We start from the raw sequence: 22,311 nt of genomic DNA, 5'->3' as shown, positions 1-22,311 counted from the left end.
ACCTAGCTAGAACATTTTCCATCGATTTCTTCTTCTTGCTCCCTTCATTTCTCATTTAATGTTGCCAGAAACCGATTCGCTCCCATCAGCGATTCAACCGGCGAACGAACCCCGGTTCGATTCGAGCGAACTGAATCGTGATTCGTGGGTAAAATTGCCGAATCATGTGACACTGATCCACTCACATTTAGCTCCATTTTTAGGTAATTGTTACCAACATATACTAAGATCACTGAAACAGCTCCTCTATACAATTGTCTTGCGGTGCAACATGATTAAAAGAATGAAGGATTGGCAATATAGATACAAGTCTTGCTCATATGATATATGATAATTAGTAGGGATGCAAACGGGGCGGGGCGGGACGGGTATTGGCGTTACCATCCCCATCCCCATCCCCGCGGCGGGTATAATTTTTTTCCCCGCCCCCGCCCCGATGGGTTTGTACCTAATACCATCCCCATCCCCATCCCCATCTGGATATCCATCCTCGTCTAATACCCATTTTACCCGCCCCACCACCCGTAATTTAGTGCCAAAGGAGAAAAAACAATCAATTTTCCAATCTCGAACATAATATCCTGTAATTTATTGCCACTTCAATATAATGCTACAGAGGTCACTATAACTTGTTGCATTACAGGTTTCTGGAAAACAAATTGCAATTACCATAACAATGGATATGACTTCCAGGTTCCAGTTTGTAAAGTGAGGATACAAAAAAATGGTCCAGCCAAGGTAAAGAGTTGACAAAGGAATAATTAGAGAAACAGGTGTAAAACTAATTCTCAGAAACTGCAATGGTTAGGTGTAAAGAAACAAATCCAGCAAAGATACCAAAACTTAAAAATTTGTAAAAATAATTCTTATAGACTCCATAACTATTGGGATTAATCATCAACTCGAAGTCAAATTAAAAAAAAGGAAAGCAACACACAAGAAGAATGGCGGAGAGCAAGCAGCAGGGAGGAAAAATAAAGACAATTGAGACCAAATTTTAAAATGCTTCATGAATCTTTCAGAACCCATCAATGGCAGGATTCAGAAATTTCATTGGTCTTTACATCATCCCCGTCTTTACCATCAAATATATCAAATATTCAGAAATGGCAACTCACAACTCACAATTCAGAAATGGCAACAGGGCATAAAACAAAATCAAAAAAAATACCCAGAAAATATTGAAACCGACGATTGAAGAAGATGATATTATGTTCATGAATGCTTACCTGTGAAGATTGAAGAAGATGATTGAAGAAGAATGGCAATTTGCAATTTGCAATTTGCAATTATGTGCAGTGAAGAGTGAAAGAGAAATTTGCAATTTGCAATTTGCAAATGAGTACAGAAGAAAATTTTAGGGTTTGCAATTTGCAAATGAAATGGGATTGCAATTTGCAAATGAGTAGAGTAATAGACGGCCAGCAGCAGCGGTGAAAGAGAAAGGGTTTTAAAATTTAGGGTTTTCACTTTTCAGATTTATTTTTTTTTTTAAAAAAAAGGATTTTTAAAAAATTTGAAAATACTTTCAAGAAATCCAGAATTTTGAAAATAATTTTTTTAAAAAATTTGTTCACTGATGCAGGGCGGGGAGGGGCGGGGATGGGGTGGGTTTCACCTAAAACCCATCCCCATCCCCATCCCCGCGGTGGGTATGAATTTTATACCCGTACCCGCCCCATGACCCATCAAATCGGGACCCATCCCCGCCCCGCCTGCATCCCTAATAATTAGCTATATTGCATCTATTGAAGAGCATAATGAAATATCAGAAAAATGTATTACAACTCTTCGTTAACACCAAGTGATCGAACAAAGGATATAAAAAGGGAATGAAAGAAAAAAAAACGCATTTTAGAGAGAGATAATGCATGCAACTTAAAAGTTTAGGGTTTATTTATACTAATAGTTTAGGGCTAGGTTTTACCTTCCTCATTTATTTTCTAATAATAATAATAATAATAATAATAATAATAATAAATGCTATATGACTAAAGGCCATAATTACTAGTTCCTTTGTTTCATTTTAAATGTTCTATTTGCTTTTTGCATGTTTGCTAATGCACTAATTCAATACATAATAGCGATAATTGTGTATGATTAAAAATTATAAAAACTAAATATTAATAAACCTTATGTTGAGACGAATCAAACAAGATCTCATTTGACTATGTTTTAATGCATGAATTAAAAATAAAATATAAATTAAGAGTGATTGATAAATAGTAACCCAAAAGCAAATGAGACATTTAAAAAGAAACAGAGAGAATATATGACTTCAACCTAAGGATAGAATATTATACTACTATAAGCCAAGTAATATTTATTACTTCTAAAATATAATATTATTTAACCTCAATGTTAAAATATTAAACTCTATTTAATCCAAACTAAATAAATTTATTTTATTACTAAATTTTGAAATGTTACATAAATTACCTCACACTATAAGCTGGAGATATACCCAACAACATCTTTATGGACCTAGTGACAAAACAACACAATGACATCTTATTATATATGTTAGTGAATGTGCCAATTCTCTTAGCTTGGGAGATGATTTTGATCATCCTCATAGCCCACTCCACATTGAAGGAGGAAGTTGGGTGCGTAAGAAAGTGTACAGGGTTGATGTTTAAATCACTACATGAAGTGATCAAAGAGGTGCATGTAGGATGGCTTGAACAAGACAAAAGGTACCTTGAAATAGACAAGAAGGTACACAGGAAGGGTCTTGGTCATGTCCTGAACAAGGCATGAGGAACTTGGATGGTGTCTTGAACGAGAAAACCAACAAGAGGCAGTAAATGGAATTAGATATTGGTGCTCGTTTGAGCATATGAAGTGCTCGTTCGAGCACCCTAGTGCAGGGCCAATGTTAGCTTTCTGTTTTGCACGATACTTTAGTGGCAGCTTACTATTTTTTCCTAGGGTTATTCAATTTGTTTGGGTGTCATATAAGGACCCTAAATCATATTAGATTAGATGGTAGAACGGATAATAAACTGAGAATAACTAGGGTAAGGTGCCACAAGAGTTCTTTCCTTGAATTACAATGTGTTTTCAATTAAAGGTGAAAACTTTATGCTTGAAAAGTTATTCTCAAGGCTTGTAAGGGTTGGATCATTGATGTATCATTGAATCCATTAGTGATAAAAAAGGAGAGGTGTCTAAGACACCATTAATCATCTTTGTGATCTTGCTCTTATTTTTATTGATCCATTGTTTATTCTGTGTTTTCTATTGTAATTTTCTTCTTGTTTTTAACTATTGTGAAGTCCTTAACCTTTTATTTCAGTTAGTGCCATAGATTAGCGTGTTTCTTAGGTATTTTGTCGAGTGAAAGTAAGGATTTTGGTAAATAAACAAGATGAGTATGGGAACATAGTTCCGCATCCCCTTATTTGATGGGAAGATGAACTTTCAGTGTTAAAAAGTTCCGTTGAAGACTTAATGGTTAAGAGGGTATTGATTATGCTCTTGAGAAAAGAAAGCCTACATCTTTAAAGGTTGAAAAGTGGGTATCCATGAAGAAGGTGATGAGCATTATTAGACTTATCATTACCCCCGAAATCAAGTATAACTACTCGAAGGAGAGGTATTCCGATGTGTTGTTGGAGAAGCTTCAAGCAGTGTATGCTTTGACGTCTCTCACCAAACAACTTTGTTTAAGGATAAAGTCTACCGACAATCCACCAATTGCATTCACATTGGTGTCTCAACACATATTACATAGGAGTATATAGATAGATAGATTGATAAATTGATAAATAGGTGGTATAGATTAGGCAAAAATTGTGGAAAAATAGCTTGAAAGCCCAAAGAAAAAAAAACGTTGGAGAGAAAAGGGAAAGTAGAAGTCTAGAAACCCTAGAGTTGAGAGACACTGCGCAAAAACAGAGGGTGTGTGTCCGAAAAAGCAAACAAGTATAAACAAGGAAGAAAAACTAGGGTGATGAAGAGTTCCACTCTTTTGCTGACGCCGGTTTCATCCTCTTCACACTTTCTCTCTCTTCATTCTTCCTCTCTCTTTCCCTCTTCTATTTCTCTCTCCTCCTCCGGTAATTCCTTTCTCTCATTTTTTCCATCACGACTACTTTCTATTCACTGCTTTTTATTTATTTTGATTTTGATTGATTGATCGACCATTGACGGATTCCATGTTCCGTAAAACCTAATTTACAATTTTAAAATACTTCATATTGTTATCATGTGGACAGTAATGGCACTTTACATATTCGTAGTTGAATTCATTTTAGTAGTTTAATTTGATTGTAATTTGCGTTTTTATTGAGGTTTTAGGGTCTGTATTGAGAGCATTTTGTTGTTTGTTTGATGAAACTTAGATAGGTTTCTTTAGGAGTACTACTAGGAGGCTTTTATTTGGTAGCAAAATACAAGCTTTATCAACAATGGCAGCAGTAAGTTTTATCTTTGTTCTCGTCCGCATTTTTTGTGTTATTTTTACTATTAATAAGTTTATTCTGTTTAGAGCTTCTTTGGATGGAAGGTAGGGAAATTGTGGAATGTGTTTCTATCCATTTGGATAGCGAGGAGGTAGGAAGTTGAAGGGATGGATAAATCACTCTTTATTTCCCTTTCTTTCCTTTTTTTTCTCTATCCCATTACATACCTAAGTAAAATTTTAAAAAGTTTTATGTTCAGAATAGATATTTAGAACTTAGTATTTGAATTGAACTGAAGTAAATGGAAGCTATTAAAAAAATATATAACAGGTTGTATTGAATTAAACCTATTAGAATTTATTGAATAGTGAAAATATGAGATTGAAAGTGATGGGTAAAAACTTATTGAAACTCAAAATGAATCTCTTAGAACTGAACTAAGTTGCTTAGACATGAAAATAAGTCTGGGAGAATAAGTGCTTTGACAAATTTAATGAGATTTTGCAGCTTGGCCTGTGCATTTTTTTACTTGTCTATTGTTGAGGATTTTTGGTAGAATTTTGATGTCAGAATAGAAATGTGCAGCTAAGCAATTATGGAAGAAGTAATTGCTATCTTAACTTTTTTTGTACTTTTGTTAATTTGGAATGGTATAGGAAGAAGGTGTTGGAAACGTTAAGAGGCAATTAGCTAAGGTGTTTGAAAAATCACTCCGGGCTACTGTCCCAAATGAGGCAGATGTTGAGCCACTGATTGTCCCTTGTGCTGCGAATTTTGGTGATTATGCTTGGTAATTTTTAATGATTATTAAATTCATGTTGGTTTGTTTGAGAATTTTGTTTTGTTATTATATGATGAAGAGAGTTTGTTTTAGTGCAGTAACAATGCAATGAGTTTGTTCTCCAAAATTAAGGGGAAAAATGCTGATTTTAAAAACCCTAGATCAGTCGGCGAGGTACTTACCTATGTAATGTGAATCATTTATTTTTAAATTTTTTGTGTTTTTGGACTAATGATTTTCTGGCCTTTTAGGCTATCATGAAAAATTTGCCTGAATCGGAAATGATTGAGAGTTGTTCAATAGCGGGACCTGGGTTCGTGAATGTTGTCTTGTCGAAGACATGGTTAGCAAAGGTGTTTGAACATCTTTTGTTTTGTAATTGTTAGCTTCATTATATACCTGGTGTTGGGTTTTGTATGCGCATCAGAAATGTGTTTACACTTTGTGAGGGCTCTTGCAGAGCATCCAAAAGATGCTTACAGAAGGAATTGAGACGTGGGCGCCAAAGCTGTCAGTTAACAGAGCTGTAGTAGACTTCTCTTCACCGAACATAGCAAAAGAAATGCACGTAGGACACTTGAGGTCTACCATCATTGGAGATACCCTGGCTCGTATGCTTGAGTTTTCTGGTGTGGAAGTGCTTAGGAGAAACCATGTTGGTGATTGGGGTACACAGGTATTTTGTTAATACTCTTTTTTTGTATAATCTATCACTTGTTTTAATCTTTATGTCATTTAACTAAATGCCACTAGGTCGTAGATACTTTATTTTTAAAGAGTTTATCTTGCGTTTGCTTTATCTGCTGTCATTGTCTTGTCTTTTGTTGGAACCTGAGGAAATCTGTAATTAGAACTTATTAGCAGTTGGTGGTTTGATCCACCATTCATCTGATGTGTATCCGGTATTCTTTCAGTGCGTAATTTATCCACTGATTAACGCTGTTATAACCATTCCAGATATTCATGATCAATTTTTTGTTCTTTAGCTTGGCTAACTAACCTTTTCAACCCGTAGCAATATTTGTAACTATGAACACACATAAATATGCTTGCCAATGAAGAAATAGGAAGAGTTCTCCTGAAAGATCTGGAGTCTAATTTTGACTACTTTATGGTTGAATTGCTAATTATCTCTATCCCTAGGATAGTTGAGCATTTTTACTTGTTATTAATTACAATGATTGTCTAAAACTCTTTTAATGTCATCATTTGTGTGATCTTACCAGTATTCATCTTTTTCTCCAAATTGATGTGCAATGTCTAGTTTGTTGGCTACTTTATGTCTATATCTGTTTGTTACTTAATCTTCATGAATTGTTTTAACATTTTCTGAGGGAAATGCTCTCTGTTGGACTAGTGGTGTGCTTGACCAATTTAAATTTGAAAGATCACTCCTTTTAGTAAAGTTTGTATCTGTGTTGAGTTGAACAAGACAATGCTGCATTTTAACATTGCGTGGATTGTTAATGCTAGTCGTGGAAAGACTAAGAAATTGTTACGTATGCTTCTAGTGTCTTCAATTATGATAAGAAATATCTTTATGCAGTGTTCAGTCTATGCCTCTGTGGGGCTTTAGTACGTGAGAGGCTTTGCAGCATTTTCTTAGCTGTGCCTAGATAGGTGTATTTTGCTTTCTTATATTTCTTGTGACTGCTAGTGATGACACGTGCGTAGTGCTAGTAATTTGGATGATGCACTATATTCTAGGTTCTTGATATTCATAGATACTGATGCAGTGAAAAAGCTTGTATTTGACAATGCCTTAAACTAATTATTGGAGAAGAATTAGATTTATGGAAATTCTGATATATGTTTTTTAACCTGTTGCCATTAGAAGCCTGTCTTTATTTTTTTGTGGTTTAAACTTGCTTATTTGTTTTGTAGTTTGGTATGCTGATCGAGTTCTTGTTTGAACAATTTCCTGAATGGGAAAATGAAAATGAGATTCCAATCCAAAATCTTGAGGTATGTGGATTGTTGTGTTATTGCACATATATATTTAGTGTACTCCTAGCTTTGAATGATAGTCATACAATGTTTGTTATCTATTGCTGATTGTTTTATACATCAATATCAAATTTTATGGTTATCTGTGCATGTATTTTCCTTTTGGCTCCATTGAAGTTAAGAATTTGTTATGGATGCTTCCATACTTGGTCAACTGGAGAAGCTTTATATTTAAGCTCTTTAGGAATTTGGACTTTTGCAAGGTAGAGACTAGAGATAGTAATCTTTTGTAGTGGAATACTAGACTTTGTGGAGAATATATGGGAAGAGGTACTTTTTAGGTGACAATAACTGGGGTGACATTAATAGCATAGGCCCTCGTAAGGACAATTACTAACAAAACCTAATATAAAGAAACAAATTTATTTTTAAAAAAGTAGAAAAACACCTTTGTATATTTGTTATCAAGTTAACAAGACACTCAACTTTATTATTCTCGTTCTTCACTCTGATTGACTTTTTTGCAAAATCGCAGCTGTATTACATATATAGTCCAATCAGTTTTATTCCTTTTTCTCCTTGTGTATTTTTTTAGGAGTTTTTCTCTCCTTGACGGTTTTAGAGCATTACTATTTACTACTCTGTTTTGACAATTTGGCATTTAAATGATGCATTATTAGGCCTTTTACAAACAATCGAAAAAGAGATTTGACGATGATCCTGATTTCAAGGAAAAGGCACAAAAGGCTGTGGTGAGCCTTCAGGTATCTACCTTATCTTTTTTGTCTCATTGTTTGCAAGGTTTTTTGGTATAGAATGTGTTTATATCATTAGTAAAGAGCTTGGGGTCTTTTTGAGTTCTTTTTCTTGTAAAACCTAAGTCTATTGCGTTGTTTTTTTCTTTGCGCAGGGTGGAGATCCTAAATATCGTAAAGCATGGGCGACAATTTGTGAAATTAGTCGTAGGGAATTTCAGAAAGTTTATGAGCGCCTTGGAGTTCACTTAGAGGAAAAGGTATGCATCCTAGTTATAAGTTACTGACTTAAGGGTTATGTACAGACTGTGAAAGTTCTTTGATGCTACTGTTCATTGGGTTTTCTCTTGGTTTTACTAGTTTTTGTTGGATTCCATTTTTTTCATATTTAAAATCTACTTGATTTCTCATTCTTATCAGGGAGAAAGCTTCTATAATCCCTATATTCCAAGCGTTTTGGAGTCTTTGAGCAAAGATGGTTTGATTGAAGAAAGTGAAGGCGCTCGAGTTATATTTATTGAAGGGAAAAAGATTCCTCTTATAGTTGTTAAGAGAGATGGAGGTTACAATTATGCTTCTACTGATTTAGCAGCTCTTTGGTGAGTGACAGGGTGCTTATGTGTTTTGTTTTTTTTTTAATTTTTTAATTTTTTTTAATTCTCAGTCTTTTAGATGCATATTTTTGTTTTAAAACAATTCTCTTCAATATTTTAATGTCATAGCTGGCAAATCTTACTTGCCTCACATGCCTGTTTTTGACACTAAGTTTCTCTGGTTCTATTAAAAGGTACCGTCTCAATGAAGAAAAGGCCCAATGGATAATATATGTAACAGATGTTGGTCAGCGTGAACACTTTGAAATGTTCTTCCATGTATGTCTTCTGTACTGTTATTGTAATTTCTAAATTTCTTTAGTGGCTTTCAACATTCAAAAGGTTTTGATTTGGAGTTTAAAAAATCGAGGGGGAGACAGTTTCTTTGAATGGACAAACATATTTTCCCCTTCCAAAGATCCTTAAGATCACAAAATGACTTTTTTCAATGTATCTTCACCATAACCCAACTAACTTTGTTACCTCTTGATTTTGATTGCTAAGGTAAAATTTTGAATTATAGTGGTTTGAAAGTTGGTGTATTTTGCCCGTCTATACTTCTCCATGCCTTGTCATTCATCCTGCACAACATAGATTGTGACTTTGTAATTGACTCATTTTTTTGGTTAAATACATTTTTGCATGGATTTCTTGGTTAATATATGCTATCTTTATATGAAAATTTTTGCTTCAGGCTGCGAAGCGTGCTGGCTGGCTTCCAGCTGATGACAAGGAATACCCAAAAGTAAATCATGTTGGATTTGGTCTTGTTCTTGGAGAAGATGGAAAGCGTTTCCGAACTCGAAGCTCTGAGGTTGTTCGTCTCGTTGATTTGCTTGATGAAGCCAAAAACCGTAGTAAACAAGCTCTTGTTGAACGAGGTACAACAATGTGATTTTGATATTTCTCCGTTTTTGGGTTTATGTATTCTCATAGGGGTGGCTAAAGGATCAATCCTTATCTTTGCAGAGAAAATAATAGTTTTGATTTTTATGAAGAGCTTGTACATGGAAAATATAGTCGCGCACACAGTTTATATAATGACCTGTGAAATCATAAAACTAACTTATTTTGGGAGTCTTTTAAGTTCATAGTAAGTTATCGGGTAGTAAATAGTTGAGATTTGGAAGCAGTTGTTGAAACAATGGCAAAGTTAATGGGATAAATATAGGTCTTCAAGTTCATTTAGAATATGAGACTAATTGGCTGAAGAGGCTACCAAGAAGAGAGAGAAAGCATAATGTAAAAATGTGGTAATGATTACGATCGCGCTGATGGGAGTGATGCGGCTATCGTAACACCTAATTATGTGTTTTCGACCGTAAAATATCCCTTGATACGGCCGAAACGCTGTTTTTTTTACACCTTTACAACGCGGAAAACATCGGTTGTTTTTGAAAACCTTTACTACGCGGCCGGCGCCATACGATGCGGGCCTTGTTTTTACCTTATGAGAGAAAGATTATGAGTGGGTGGTGTGGCAACATGGTGATACAAGCAATAAATATAATATTATGGACTCATTTGAGAAGACTAAAATCAAACATAATCCTCTCCCTTTAGACTTTGACTTTACTATTTTTCCAGAAAATGATTCACTACAACAATTTTGCCCCTGTGTTTATGTTAGCACTGCCCCTGATCTTAACATCCAATCTTTTCAAAGTTATCACTGAAGTTTAAGCAGTCTTACATATTAAATGTGTTTTTTAGTGTTTTCATTTGATTACAAGTTTATGTTGAGTAGTACAATAAGGCAATATCTTTACTAGGTAAAGCTGAAGAGTGGTCAGAGGAGCAATTGGTGCAAACTGCTGAAGCTGTCGGTTATGGGGCGGTCAAGTAAGTTCTATTGTTCATATTTCTTCACTATAAAAGATTGTTACTATTGCCCTCTACCAGATGGCCATAGTATGAAATTTGCCATGGGCAAGTGTTGCAAGGTCTTTGTTCTCTTGGCTTGCTGTACTTGTTAGGAAAAAGAGGGTGCTAAATTTACTTCACCTGAATTAGTGTTTTGTAATTGAAGTTGGACATTATTATTTTCCATTCAAGCTCAATGCAATAGCAATGTGCTTTGAAAGTTTTTGTGCTGCTTTAACAGATAATCTCAAACTTATTTATTATGATAACTGATATTTTTGTTCTTTTGAATGTTTTTTTGTAGGTATGCTGACTTGAAGAACAATAGACTTACCAACTATACCTTTAACTTCGATCAGATGCTTAATGACAAGGTGTCTTTTGCTTTCTTATTTTTCTTTCTGTGAGTTTTTTGAGGATTTGGAACTTGTCTTTCAGTTCCTTTTCTTTTCTGGAGGGAGCTGGAGGGGTAGGTAGGACGATGCTCGGTAGTTTTTCTCCCTTTTCATGGGAAATTTCTGCTTTTGCAGTCATTCATGTTCAATGTCTGTCCTCTTCCCATTCTTATGATACACGACCAAAGCTATATTTGTTTGCTCTGTCACTTTATCTAATGGATAAACCTTGACTATGCCTTCATAGCCCTATTTAAGTTACTTGCACCGCATAATGTTTTGCAAATTTCTTTAGGACTTTGTATATGTACAAATAGTCTAATACAATAACCTTATTTGGAGCAAAGAGCCTTTCTAATGAGAAGCTTGCTGACCTTTATCGGAAACTCCTCTACGTTCTTTCAGCTCTTCAGTTTTTTCTGTTCAGTCACGTACAGTTTTATGTGTTATTGTAAAGTTTCTTTCGTCCTTGAGTAAATAATGCAAATAATTAGTGTCCTAAATCTGCAAAGCGTAGCTGTGCAACACTTGGCACATCAGGATCAGATTGTGTCTGTGTGTGATTAATTTATTGGTCCATAGTTACTGAATTGAGAGCAAAGAGGAATGAGAAATAAAGAGGAAAGTTGTTTTTATCAGAGTTCACTCATTATATTCTCTTGTAATTTTACTGTTTCTGTGATGAATATGATTGGATACGTTTCTTATCTGCTTTGTTAAGATTCATTAAGACAGGGCTTTCAAGATAAGATTTAGGGCTTGAGATCAATTTACATTTTCTTCTTTGCATAAGGGCTTGTTTTTGTTATTCTTTGAGTAGTTTGGGGTTGAGTGGAGCCACGGAGGCCCACAAGGGACATGAGCTGTGATTTATTATTTATTCAACCGTCTTCAGTTACCTGATTATCTTTACTGCCCCCTTGCTATCTCATGTCATACTCACAAACTTCTTTGCTTGCTCTCAAAGTCTCACTTTTAAGCTGTGGTTCTCTTTTAACTATTATCTCATGTAATCAAGGCTTTGGCATTGCTTGTAATCATTTTCTACTGGTTTTGAGAAAGAAAAGAATACATAATCAATAAATAAGAATGTGATTTTGGGTTTACAAAATATTTATTTAATATGCTTTCGCATTGTTTTTTTTTATAATAGACTACTGTCATCTCTTTTCTTAAAAAAAGTTCTGAATAGAGTAGGCGTTATTCGTTGCGTCTAAATTGAAACGGAGTGATGTTTTGTTCTCCCCAAATGATTAGAATTAATCTGATTATTAGAAATGAACTAAACTGATTAGAGCTTATTAGAAGTTAACTAAATTTTGATTACAACGGAACTAAACTAAATTAATTACAATTGAATGGAACTGAAGTGAGCTCGACTGATTAGAATTAGAAATAAGTTTGGGTAGAGCAGGTCTTGAATTAATAGGGTTCTTTAAATTGTGTTTTCAAACAAGCTTACCATCCTCGTGTAATTTAGGCAGGCTCTGTGGAGCATGTTGAGCTCCTTTTCACCTGTGGCAAATCTCTTTTGAGGGATTGTTCTATTGTTGATTCTGAAGCTTAGCTGTTACTTTTGCTGAAACTAACCAATCTCATGCAATTATTTGTGTAGGGAAATACTGCAGTCTATTTACTCTATGCTCATGCTCGAATTTGTTCAATTATCAGGAAATCTGGTAAAGACATCGAGGAATTAAAGAAGGTGAGTTCTATTTTGTATTCATAATGGTTGAATGCCATTTAAAAACGATACTATAACCTGATAGATAATTTGTTTGTTTTGGATGGGGAAGTGAATTTGAGGGAGGGTGGAGTTAGTATGTGCACTTAAACTTAACATCCTATGTATCAACTGAAATGATGCAGAGTGGAGTAATAGTTTTGGATCATTCAGATGAGCGTGCTTTGGGTCTTCATTTGCTTCTTTTCTCTGAGGTAAGTGCAAAATCTGAGTTCCCATTATATTCATATATGCATTGGCATATTTCTTGACATTTATGTTTGATTTGCTAAGATTGTTGAGGAAGCTTGTAAAAATCTCTTGCCAAATGTTATATGCGAGTACTTGTACAACTTGTCAGAGTTTTTCACGAAGTTCTACTCCAATTGCCAGGTACTAATTACTTTAACTGTTATTGGTTTTGAATTTTGATGCTTGAACAAATCTAGGTTTTCCTTTGATTCTACACTGGTTGAGAATTTTTTTTCTGGTGTTGTCTTAGTCGTTTTTGTCTGCTTGTAGTCTGGTTAGTTGAGTTCGTATGCTATGTATTTTCTGCCTTCTGTTTTTTGTTTTCTTTTGCTTGTTTTTCGTTTGCAAGGACCTATGCCATATGATATTCGAGTTGAGGTGCTCTTTTCGATTGCGTCCTCCTCGTGACGAGGGTATCGGTCTTGCTTTTTTTCCACCCTCCTAGGTCTTTGGCAGGACTTATTGGGATGATGATAATGATGATACTGATGAGAACACTGATTGAGAATTTTCAGATCTGACATACCCTGCAACTTTTTACAGGTTGTAGGCTCACCAGAAGAAACAAGCCGACTCTTGTTGTGTGAAGCTACTGCTGTCGTGATGAGGAAATGTTTTAACCTTCTTGGTATTACTCCTGTCTACCAGATATGACGAGTATATTTCAACTCTTGATCCATCTTTATTACGGTTAACTTACATTTTGTTATAAATTGTATTTTTGACCTTTCGTTGGTTGTATTTTTGATTTAATTAGATCCACCGATAAATCCTGTATACAGACATTGTATCCTTGTGATTGTAGGACTAGAAAAGGAAATGATTTTTCTTCAGTATTTTGTTCATTGGCACTTTTCGATCCACTGATAAATCCTGTATACAATAAATTAACATGCATAATCTGGATATTAAATAGTTTGGTAGGCTATTAATTAGCTTGCACAAGTAATTCTTTAATGTTTGCTTTTTTCAAAATAACTTTCCTACTGCCATTCAACCTCCCATGACACCAATTGAGCAGGTTGTGACCTTTCTGTCTTGTTGAATTCAGGGTAAGATGACACCAAAGTAATAATTAAATGTAAAAAATTAAATATTAATTAAATTAAAAAGGTTAAAATATTGAAAAATAGATCCAATCACACAAAACGTGAGACTAGGTTAATTTACACAAAACATATGACTCAACTTAGGCCTAGTCGCATGTTTGGTGTGCGACTCGACCTAGGCCCAATCAGTGTGTTGTGCGACTGAGACTATATTTCAATGTTTTTAATATTGCAAACTCGTTTACTTGTAGCCAAATATTATACTTCGTTTAAAATTATGGAGTAACTGACAATGTTAAAATTACTATCCATTTATGTTATTTTTTTATTTACATATCATAATGCTCACACAATATTAGCCAAAAAGCATTATTGAGTCGTAACTCTTACCATTTCGGATAGAGACTTGGATAAACTATTTCTATCCATCCGTCTGATAACTCACAAGTCACTACAACTACTAGTCAAAAACACCACGCTTCTCCCCAATGTTATACTTTCATTGCTATTTTGATAATTATCATCTTTGTATTTGTATGTCCTCCATTCTAAAAATATTTACAATATTTATTTTTTCACACTAGTACATTAATCTAATTTAAAATATTTCTTATTATATTTAATAAAAAATTATAAAAATTTAATAATAATAATCTTTCCATCAAGACGAATTAAATAATATTTCACTTGACTATATTTTAACTTATAAATAAATTATAAATTAATTATAAATTCGATTATTAAATAGTACAAGCATTTCCAATATTGCAATTAAATATATTTCAGACATCAAAATTTATGAACAAGGATCTGCAAAGGAATAGAATACCAATAACGAGGCCTAACTCAAGAGCATTTCATATGATTAATGTTAACCATAATTGCTCTTTCTTCCTCTAAAAGTAGCACAAAGAAAATTTGATTAACAACCTCTAAATATAAATATAAATCATGAACCAAAAATTAACCTCTTCTTTAACACCCAAATCGCTACAAAAATTTCTAGCAAGTTAACCTCAAAAAAAAAAGGAAAACAAATCTTTAAAAAAGATTAAAAATCCTTTTCTACAGTAGGAAGAGGATTGGGAGGTATACAAGAAGACAGTAGTAGTAAATTATTACTGCAACTAATTTTAGGTGTTGATGTAAAAGAAGCAGTTTTTGAATATTGATTTGAAGACTTCTTAAAAATTGTACGTTTTGGACTGCAAACTTTATGACTGTCAAAACCAGCACAATAAGTAGTGCATAATTTGATCTTCTTCTTGTATGGATTTTCTTTCTTTTGTAGATCTTCCAAACTTTGCACCTTCGCTAGTGATGTAAATGACTCTGATTTCCCTCCGTAATAATTTGATAATCCTTTCCTGCACCATTCCAAAAATAATTAAAAACAAAAAACAAATAAAATTATCTCGATCAACTTGATAGGTTAGGACTTTTATGATTTTAATTTATTTTTTTTTATTTTGTTTATTTTATTGGTATTTGTTTTGTTTGTTTATGGTCATTTGCAAATTATAGTAATTAATTATAAATTTTTCTTAAAGTTATAGACCTATAAATAGTTACTACTTACATATGCTTTGTCAGATTAATAAATTACGATTATTTACCGAGTAAACCTTAAAAATATATGCTTTCCTATTTTCAGTTAGTTGATACAAGTAATTCATTTCATAAACTTTTATTGTAGAATTAAAATCATCCCCATTCTTGATATCTTTCTGGGCACTTGTTCAAACATGGAAATGTACAACTCTACTAATCACCCATTTGGAGGGTTTTTGACCTTTCACGGCAAAATTTTAGATTTTCTTCACCTTCCAACTTTTTTAAATGTTTTCTTTGGGTTTTCTAACCATATCTTACATATTTTAGACCCTTAAAAATTGATTTAAGAAAAAAGAGGAAAACCAGACAAAACCCATTAAATTAAACCTTTAAATTGTGCAAGAAATTTTCTTAATTAATCAAGAAGAAAGTACAGAAATAATAACAAGACAAAATTGGGTGAAATCCAAAAGAAGAAAAACTCACTTGATGGGAAGTTGATCCATGAGATCTGACAATTGAAACAACGGCCCATTTGAAGATGATGAAGAAGAACTTGTTGAAGGAGAATTCAATGAAGAAGTTGCATCATCATCATCTTCCATTAAATCTGATGATGTAAAACTAATTGAATCTTCTTCCTTTGTAAACTCATTCTCTGTTACAATCTTCAAACAATTCTTCAGTTCCTCAGATGTTGGAAACATTATTTGTGCCTTCTTTTATCAGCAAAACAAAATCAATCTATTTAAGGTTACACTAGCATGTTTCATACCATTATATATAGTGTGACATAATATAAATAAATATATAATTTGGTTATAAATATTTAAATAAATAAATGGATAGGTACTAGCAAGTCATGGATTGGGGAATATTTTTGGTAAGGTATATTATAAATATGAGAAATTATAAATGGTACCTCTAGTTTTGATATTTTATTGATAGTATTTATAAGTTTTTTTATTATTAATGGTATCCTCGTACTATCGAGCGTTTATAATCGTAACTTTTAAAATTTTTTTCGTCAAAAATCGTTAACTTTTTTTCTTTTATTTTTCGATTCAAAACATAAAAAAAAATTAATTTTGAATGATTTTGGACGAAAAAAGTTAAAGAAAGCTACGATTTTAAAACGCTCAATAATATAAGGGTACCATCGATAATAAAAAAATTTTAAAGATATCATTAATAAAGTTTCAAAACTCAAGCGTATCATTGATAATTATTCTATAAATAATAATAATGCTGACATGGGTTTCCTTTTAGTTTTAGTATTATCTATTAATTTTTTAAAAATAAAATTAATCTACCCATTTTCATGCACTTTTTTGCTTTTATCTTGAGACTTGTCATTATCATCAATTCCATGTGGTTTGAACTTTGAAGTTGTATGTAAATTCCCAATTTACAAGAGAATGGATAAGGTCTAATTTAAACACACACTTTGCTGAGTCACTCAATTTTTTTAAATTTTGTTAATGATATAATTTTAGATTCTTTTTCATTATTTTAAATATTTTTTGCCTCACAAAGTGACAACACAGCATAAACATTTTTGCTTACATTGCCTTAAATGGTGCACTTTTTGTTCATTTTTGAAATTATGTGTGCTTTTTATTAGGAATGTTGTTAAGGAAGTTTTTTAATCTACTTCTTTGAGATAAAATATTATCCATTCAAACCAAAGTATGTACTCCTTTGAGATAAGACCAAATACAATATCTTATGGAGAAAGTCTTGTATGAATTTGATTTATACTACTGTTTTTTAATGAAATTTTCATAAAGAATGTTTATGGGAATTAAGTTTAATAACATCTTTTAGATAGTGAATATATTAGTTTATTGAATAATAAATTTGATGAAGAAAAAGTGAATACAATAAACATTAAAAAATATTAAAAGAAAGTTAGTAAAAAAAATGTAGAGACCACAACAAATAAAAAATGTTATTATAAAGTTAGTAGGAAATACGTAGGAACCATAACAAATATAAAAATGCTAAAATGAAGTTAGTGGAATATATGTGGCTACCACAAGCATTATTAAACTATTAAAATGAGGATGAAAAAAGTTATTTTTGTTCAAGATTTATGATATATTTAGAAAGATTCCTTATAGGAACACATTACAAAAAAAGTTGCATATACCTACACTTATGTAGCCATGCTTATTTAAGCGTGGCCGACTATTTTGTAATTAGGCACACTTTGCATTTAGGCACGCTTGTAAAGTGTGAGAATTTTATTCGCGCTTATAAGCAAGGCTAAAAGGTCTATTAAAATAATTTATTGTATGTAAACAATTCAACTGTACTTTATAAGCGTGGCTAAATATTAATTAAATAAAAAAATAATCAAGTCAGCCATACTTAATAAGCATGCTAAATTTTAAGTTTAAAATATATAATGAATTTAGCCATGCTAAATAAGAGAGCCTAATTGTTAATCAAAAAACATGCCATTAAATTAGCCACACTTCATAAGCGTGGCTAAATGGTAATTTAAAAAAAAACTGTACAGTAGAAGTTTCATCTTCGACCTTCCGAAATTGTACTCGGCAAATTGATTTCTTGGCTTCATCTTTTCCCAAATTGCTGCAAAAAACTTCCCACACCCATATTATAACCCTAATTCTTGTTTTGTGACTTCATCTCTTCCCACAAGAATCAATCCTTTTTTGTTGCTTCCTCTCTTCTAAAGTAAGTATTTAAATTATGATTTAATTTTGTTGATTTGTTTATTTGGAGTGATTCATGAGACTTGATTTGTTCGTGATTCATCTCTTGACATTCTTTCACTTGTTGCTTCCTTTCATTTATGTCACCGGAGCAGTTTCTCGTGTATATGTGATGTGAACCTTCATCAATCACTTGTAATAGTATTGTTCTCATTTACTCTGCCATTTTCCATTTCTTCTTTAATCATAAGTGATTGCTATTACTCATAAGTGATTGCTATTACTCAGATTTGTCGTGTATATATTGATTTGTCTTTCCCCTTGTTTTTCCATTTCTTCTTTAATCATAAGTGATTGCTATGACTCAGATTTGCTTCTCATTGTAATAGTATTGTTCTCATTTACTCTGTCATCGTATTTGATTGACGAGATAATTATAAATGTTATTATATTGTGAGTGTCATTTTACAATTAAGATGGATTACTATGTTTTTACTCTCAGTGTCCTTTGAGTTTGTCATACTACATTTAAAAAGCTCTTACTTCAAAGCATCAAATGTAAGGGACATAAGAGTAAGGTGAAAAAAAAAAAAATTCAATTACAAGTTGAGATGGACATCTGGTTTATCGAGTTGAGTTTTGGTTGAAGATTTAATGTTTTTAGGTTTTGTGTGTACCTAATTCATTTGTGGACACAAACATAAAAGAGAAATGTCACATTGCCATCTAGCTGGCATGGCATATATAGTTTTCACGTGCCATCTAGCTAATACACAAATGTTAGACAAATTGTTGTGGGCCAAATTAAATAAGGCAAGTACATTTCATTCACAATTGTTGTATGCATAGATAGTTCATAATAATTTAAAAATATACCTTTTATGTGTTTAGATGGCCAATAAGGAACGTGTACGAGAACCACAAGTACTAAATACAAGCAAGGAATGAATTACTCTCCAAGACATGTATCTGTAGCTTTTTGTTTTTGTTTTCTTATATGTAGTACGTTTTGCTTTTGTTTGGGAACAATATCAAAACAAGGAATGAATTAGTTTTCGAGACATGTTTTTGTGTGTCGTATTGAGTATGTTGCTGTTGCTGGTATAATATGGTTATAATAGTATGTATTCGTGGAATGGTACTGTTGCTTTGTTACTGATGTTGGCAGCGAAGAGTTGACGTTCTGGAAGCTGATGTGATCGTCTTTGGTAATGCTTTTTTTTCTAACTCATGATCTCTTAGGAAGTTTTCAATTTGAATGCTCCCTGATCTGTGGTCAAGGGTCCTGGTTTTGGTATGTGTTATTTGTGCAGGGTTTGTCTTGGGGCTACGGATTGCATTGTCAGCAGGTGTGCAGTCTCTGATAATGGTGCAACAACTGTGGCTGTGTGTTTCAGTGTTTGGTGCAGCAAGTGCAGGCTGATTCTGGTGTGGAGCTGTGGCTGTGCTCTAGTGGTGCTGTCAGTACTGGCAGGTCTGCAGTAGCATTCTGGTTGTGGTGAATTACTTTTAGTTTCTTTTTGCTTTATATCCATGGTTGAGGGAAAATGTGATTTCATTGTGAATTATTTTTGCTGAATCTTAAAATTTTTGAGTGAGATTGTATTTACTGCCCCAACATGAGAAGAAATCCACAACCCGAGGCAGCTACAACAATACTTGAAATCACATCCTGGTGGACCAGTTGGATTGAGTAATGCTAATAATAACGGTATATTGGCACCTTCTACTGGTGGGGATACTTCTGTTGGGGGTGGAACACCTAGTTATCAGCAGAATAGAGGTTTTATTAGTCAAAAGGGTGCTATTGTTAAGTATAATGCTAATTATGTTACTAACTATTGTTATTCTGGGACTACTTGGATTGCTTATGATGATTTACAGACTATTTCTGTTAAGGTTATGTATGCTGAAAACAATGGTTTACTTGGATATTTTACTTGGAATGTTGTTCAAGATATTAATTGGGCTCTTTCTAAACAAGGTATGTCTCCACCATTTTCTTGCTCCTAGGAGTCCTAGCTTTAATTTTAAAATTTATTTTGACTTAGTCCACAATAAAATAATGTGTAATCTTTTCATTTAAAGAATTAAATTAAGTGATAGAAAAGTATAAGCTATAAAGATAGATGCATATTATTTGAGTGGGGACAAAATTTACCCACTTTGATATGTCAAGTAACTTATCCAAAAGTTTAAATTGATAGTTGAGGCTTATGGTAGGTTTACACAATTCTCAAATTAGACTATTTGATGGTAAGATCATCTCTATTGTGCTGACCTAATATAAATTTATTGTTTGAGTGAGATTGTAATTAATTTTGCTTCTGAATTTGATTGGGGCACTGGTGACACACCTAGAAGATCAGCTCGAATTAGCGAGAAAGCAAAAGCAGCTCCTCCAACTCCTGAAAGTGAGCCCCTTCAGTGTGCATCAGTTTGGTTGCATTGATTACATACTACTCACATTCACTTTGATGATTTTAATTATTGTGAGGACAGTAGATCTAGCTCTTGCTTTCATTTGTTCTGTTTAATAATTAGTGATCATGTTGTGCAGGTCATTTTTCCTCACAAAAAACTATCATTCCGCATACACAGTAAGGACTTTGCAGCTTTTATTTAACTTGGAATTTACTGTTGAGGAAACTCTTACTAATGTAGTGGATGTTCTTTTTTTAAGCAGCTACCATTAGCTTTAATGTTCCGTATACTATTGCATCAACTTAGACCACTTACAATTGATCTTTGTTTGATGGATTAATTTCCACACTTATTAGCTTTCTGTAAACTATTGCAGACAAGGCCAATTAGGTGTCCTACGCGAATAACTATTGTGGGAATACAATCTGCTACAAGGCTCTCCTTGTTTAAAGTACATACATTTATGCGGGTGTGTCCAACAACTCAATGGTACAACAGCAGCTCAGTGCAGATCAAAACAATGGGTGTGCATCAATTCAGTGTGTCCAGCAGATCAAATCATTGGGTGTGTGTGTCTGTGTAAGTCAGTGCAGCTCAATGCGTGTGTGCCTGTGCAAGTCAGTCAGCAGCAGCTCAATGTGTGTGTGTCTGTGCAGATCAGTTGCAACACAAATTAGTGGGTGCAGAATACATTTGCTGTTTGGCCTCCTATATTTGATGTATAGCTTGTTTTGCCGTTTACGGCTTTTTTTTAATTGGTTCCTTGGTTTAGGTTGTGTAAACCTTATTTTAGTAATAGAAAAATCTTTTGCCAAAATAATAATAATTAAATAATAATAATAATAATAATAAAAATAATTTACCGCCAAAATTAATTAAAATGTTAGTTATGCTCATTAGCCACGCTTATTTGTGTGTATAAACAAGAGCAAAACAATAGACTATGAAATTATTTAGCCTCGCTTATTAATTAAGATAGTTTTCAACACCTATAAGCGTGGCTACAGGTACTTATAAGTGTGACAATGAGAAATTTAGCTACGCTTATTAAGCGTGCCTCATATTTACCCACACAAGCAGAGACGTCGCTTTTTAAGGCATGGCTAAATCCATCAGCCTTACATATAAACATGCCTAAATACAATTTTAAGCGTAGGTAGCTGTAACTTTTTTTTGTAGTGACAATAAATGGAACACAACAAAATGAAAAGTGAAAACTTTTTTAAGGAACGAAGGGAATACTAATTTTAAAAGGTATTAAAAATAATAAGTATTTTTATTTGACAAGTATAACCAAATATTATAAATTTAAAATATTTTCTATTATTAAATTGATCCAATAGTGAACAAGTCTATACAAAACATGTATGATTTTTTATCATTGAAAAGAAAAAAGCAAGTTGCTTGTAACTTGTAAGGATCAACAATCATAAATTATTCTAAGTGTCACAATGAAAGATATTGCCAAATGAGACTCATTTATTGGCTAAAAAATGACATACGACATTTGATTTTGACCAATATCTCTACTATTAAAGTATTTTTGACTAGCATTTAAATCAAATCAAACAACATAATACATGTTTTACTAAAAAGCTTGAAAATTTTCAAGAGTCACAACTAAAGAGAATTTGCCAAATACTAAAATTCAAATATTGGCTAAAATGACATGACATTTAATCTTGACCAATATCTTTACCGTTAAAGTATTTTTGACTAGCATTTATTTATACTTAAATCAAATCAAAGAAAAAATGACATGACATTTGATCTTAACCAATATTTCTACCATTAAAATATCAGTCACTATTATTTATTTATTGTTAAATTGAGTTAATTAGAGAATATAATACAGTGCATAAGATATTATAGAAAATTTTCAAAATTA

The 22,311-nt window shown here is 32.9% G+C and overlaps 2 protein-coding genes and 1 long non-coding RNA gene across 5 annotated transcripts; 2 read left to right on the top strand and 1 right to left on the bottom strand.

Moving 5' to 3' along the window:
* The first annotated feature begins 3,802 nt into the window (after window positions 1-3,802).
* LOC130815837 (arginine--tRNA ligase, chloroplastic/mitochondrial-like) lies at window positions 3,803-13,548 on the top strand. Of its 3 annotated transcripts, none has more exons than XM_057682336.1 (18): window positions 3,803-4,061; window positions 4,351-4,421; window positions 5,063-5,196; window positions 5,286-5,361; window positions 5,439-5,540; window positions 5,648-5,863; window positions 7,072-7,152; window positions 7,815-7,898; window positions 8,045-8,149; window positions 8,310-8,488; window positions 8,677-8,761; window positions 9,177-9,363; window positions 10,255-10,324; window positions 10,650-10,719; window positions 12,356-12,445; window positions 12,610-12,678; window positions 12,758-12,856; window positions 13,259-13,548. In XM_057682336.1, the coding sequence occupies exons 1-18, from the start codon at window positions 3,956-3,958 to the stop codon at window positions 13,367-13,369; spliced, it is 1,935 nt and encodes a 644-aa protein (XP_057538319.1). In that variant the 5' UTR covers window positions 3,803-3,955; the 3' UTR covers window positions 13,370-13,548. The 3 variants fall into 3 exon arrangements, with proteins under 3 accessions (XP_057538319.1, XP_057538320.1, XP_057538321.1); XM_057682337.1 differs by having other exon boundaries at window positions 3,902-4,061; window positions 4,347-4,421; XM_057682338.1 differs by lacking the exon at window positions 4,351-4,421 and having other exon boundaries at window positions 3,911-4,061.
* Window positions 13,549-14,527: 979 nt separating this feature from the next.
* On the bottom strand, window positions 14,528-16,218 carry LOC130815838 (protein OXIDATIVE STRESS 3-like). The gene is made up of 2 exons (XM_057682339.1): window positions 15,805-16,218; window positions 14,528-15,131 (listed from the first exon to the last, which is right to left on the bottom strand). The coding sequence occupies exons 1-2, from the start codon at window positions 16,023-16,025 to the stop codon at window positions 14,816-14,818; spliced, it is 537 nt and encodes a 178-aa protein (XP_057538322.1). The 5' UTR covers window positions 16,026-16,218; the 3' UTR covers window positions 14,528-14,815.
* A 1,499-nt stretch (window positions 16,219-17,717) lies between these two features.
* On the top strand, window positions 17,718-20,905 carry LOC130815835 (uncharacterized). The gene is made up of 3 exons (XR_009042643.1): window positions 17,718-20,413; window positions 20,560-20,599; window positions 20,800-20,905. It is a non-coding gene; the product is annotated as an uncharacterized LOC130815835 (long non-coding RNA).
* Window positions 20,906-22,311: the final 1,406 nt, after the last annotated feature.

This window comes from Amaranthus tricolor, chromosome 6 (assembly GCF_026212465.1).
Source record: "Amaranthus tricolor cultivar Red isolate AtriRed21 chromosome 6, ASM2621246v1, whole genome shotgun sequence".
NCBI lineage: Eukaryota > Viridiplantae > Streptophyta > Magnoliopsida > Caryophyllales > Amaranthaceae > Amaranthus > Amaranthus tricolor.
Note: the sequence above shows the minus strand (reverse complement) of the source record. Positions and strands in the feature narration are given on the sequence as shown.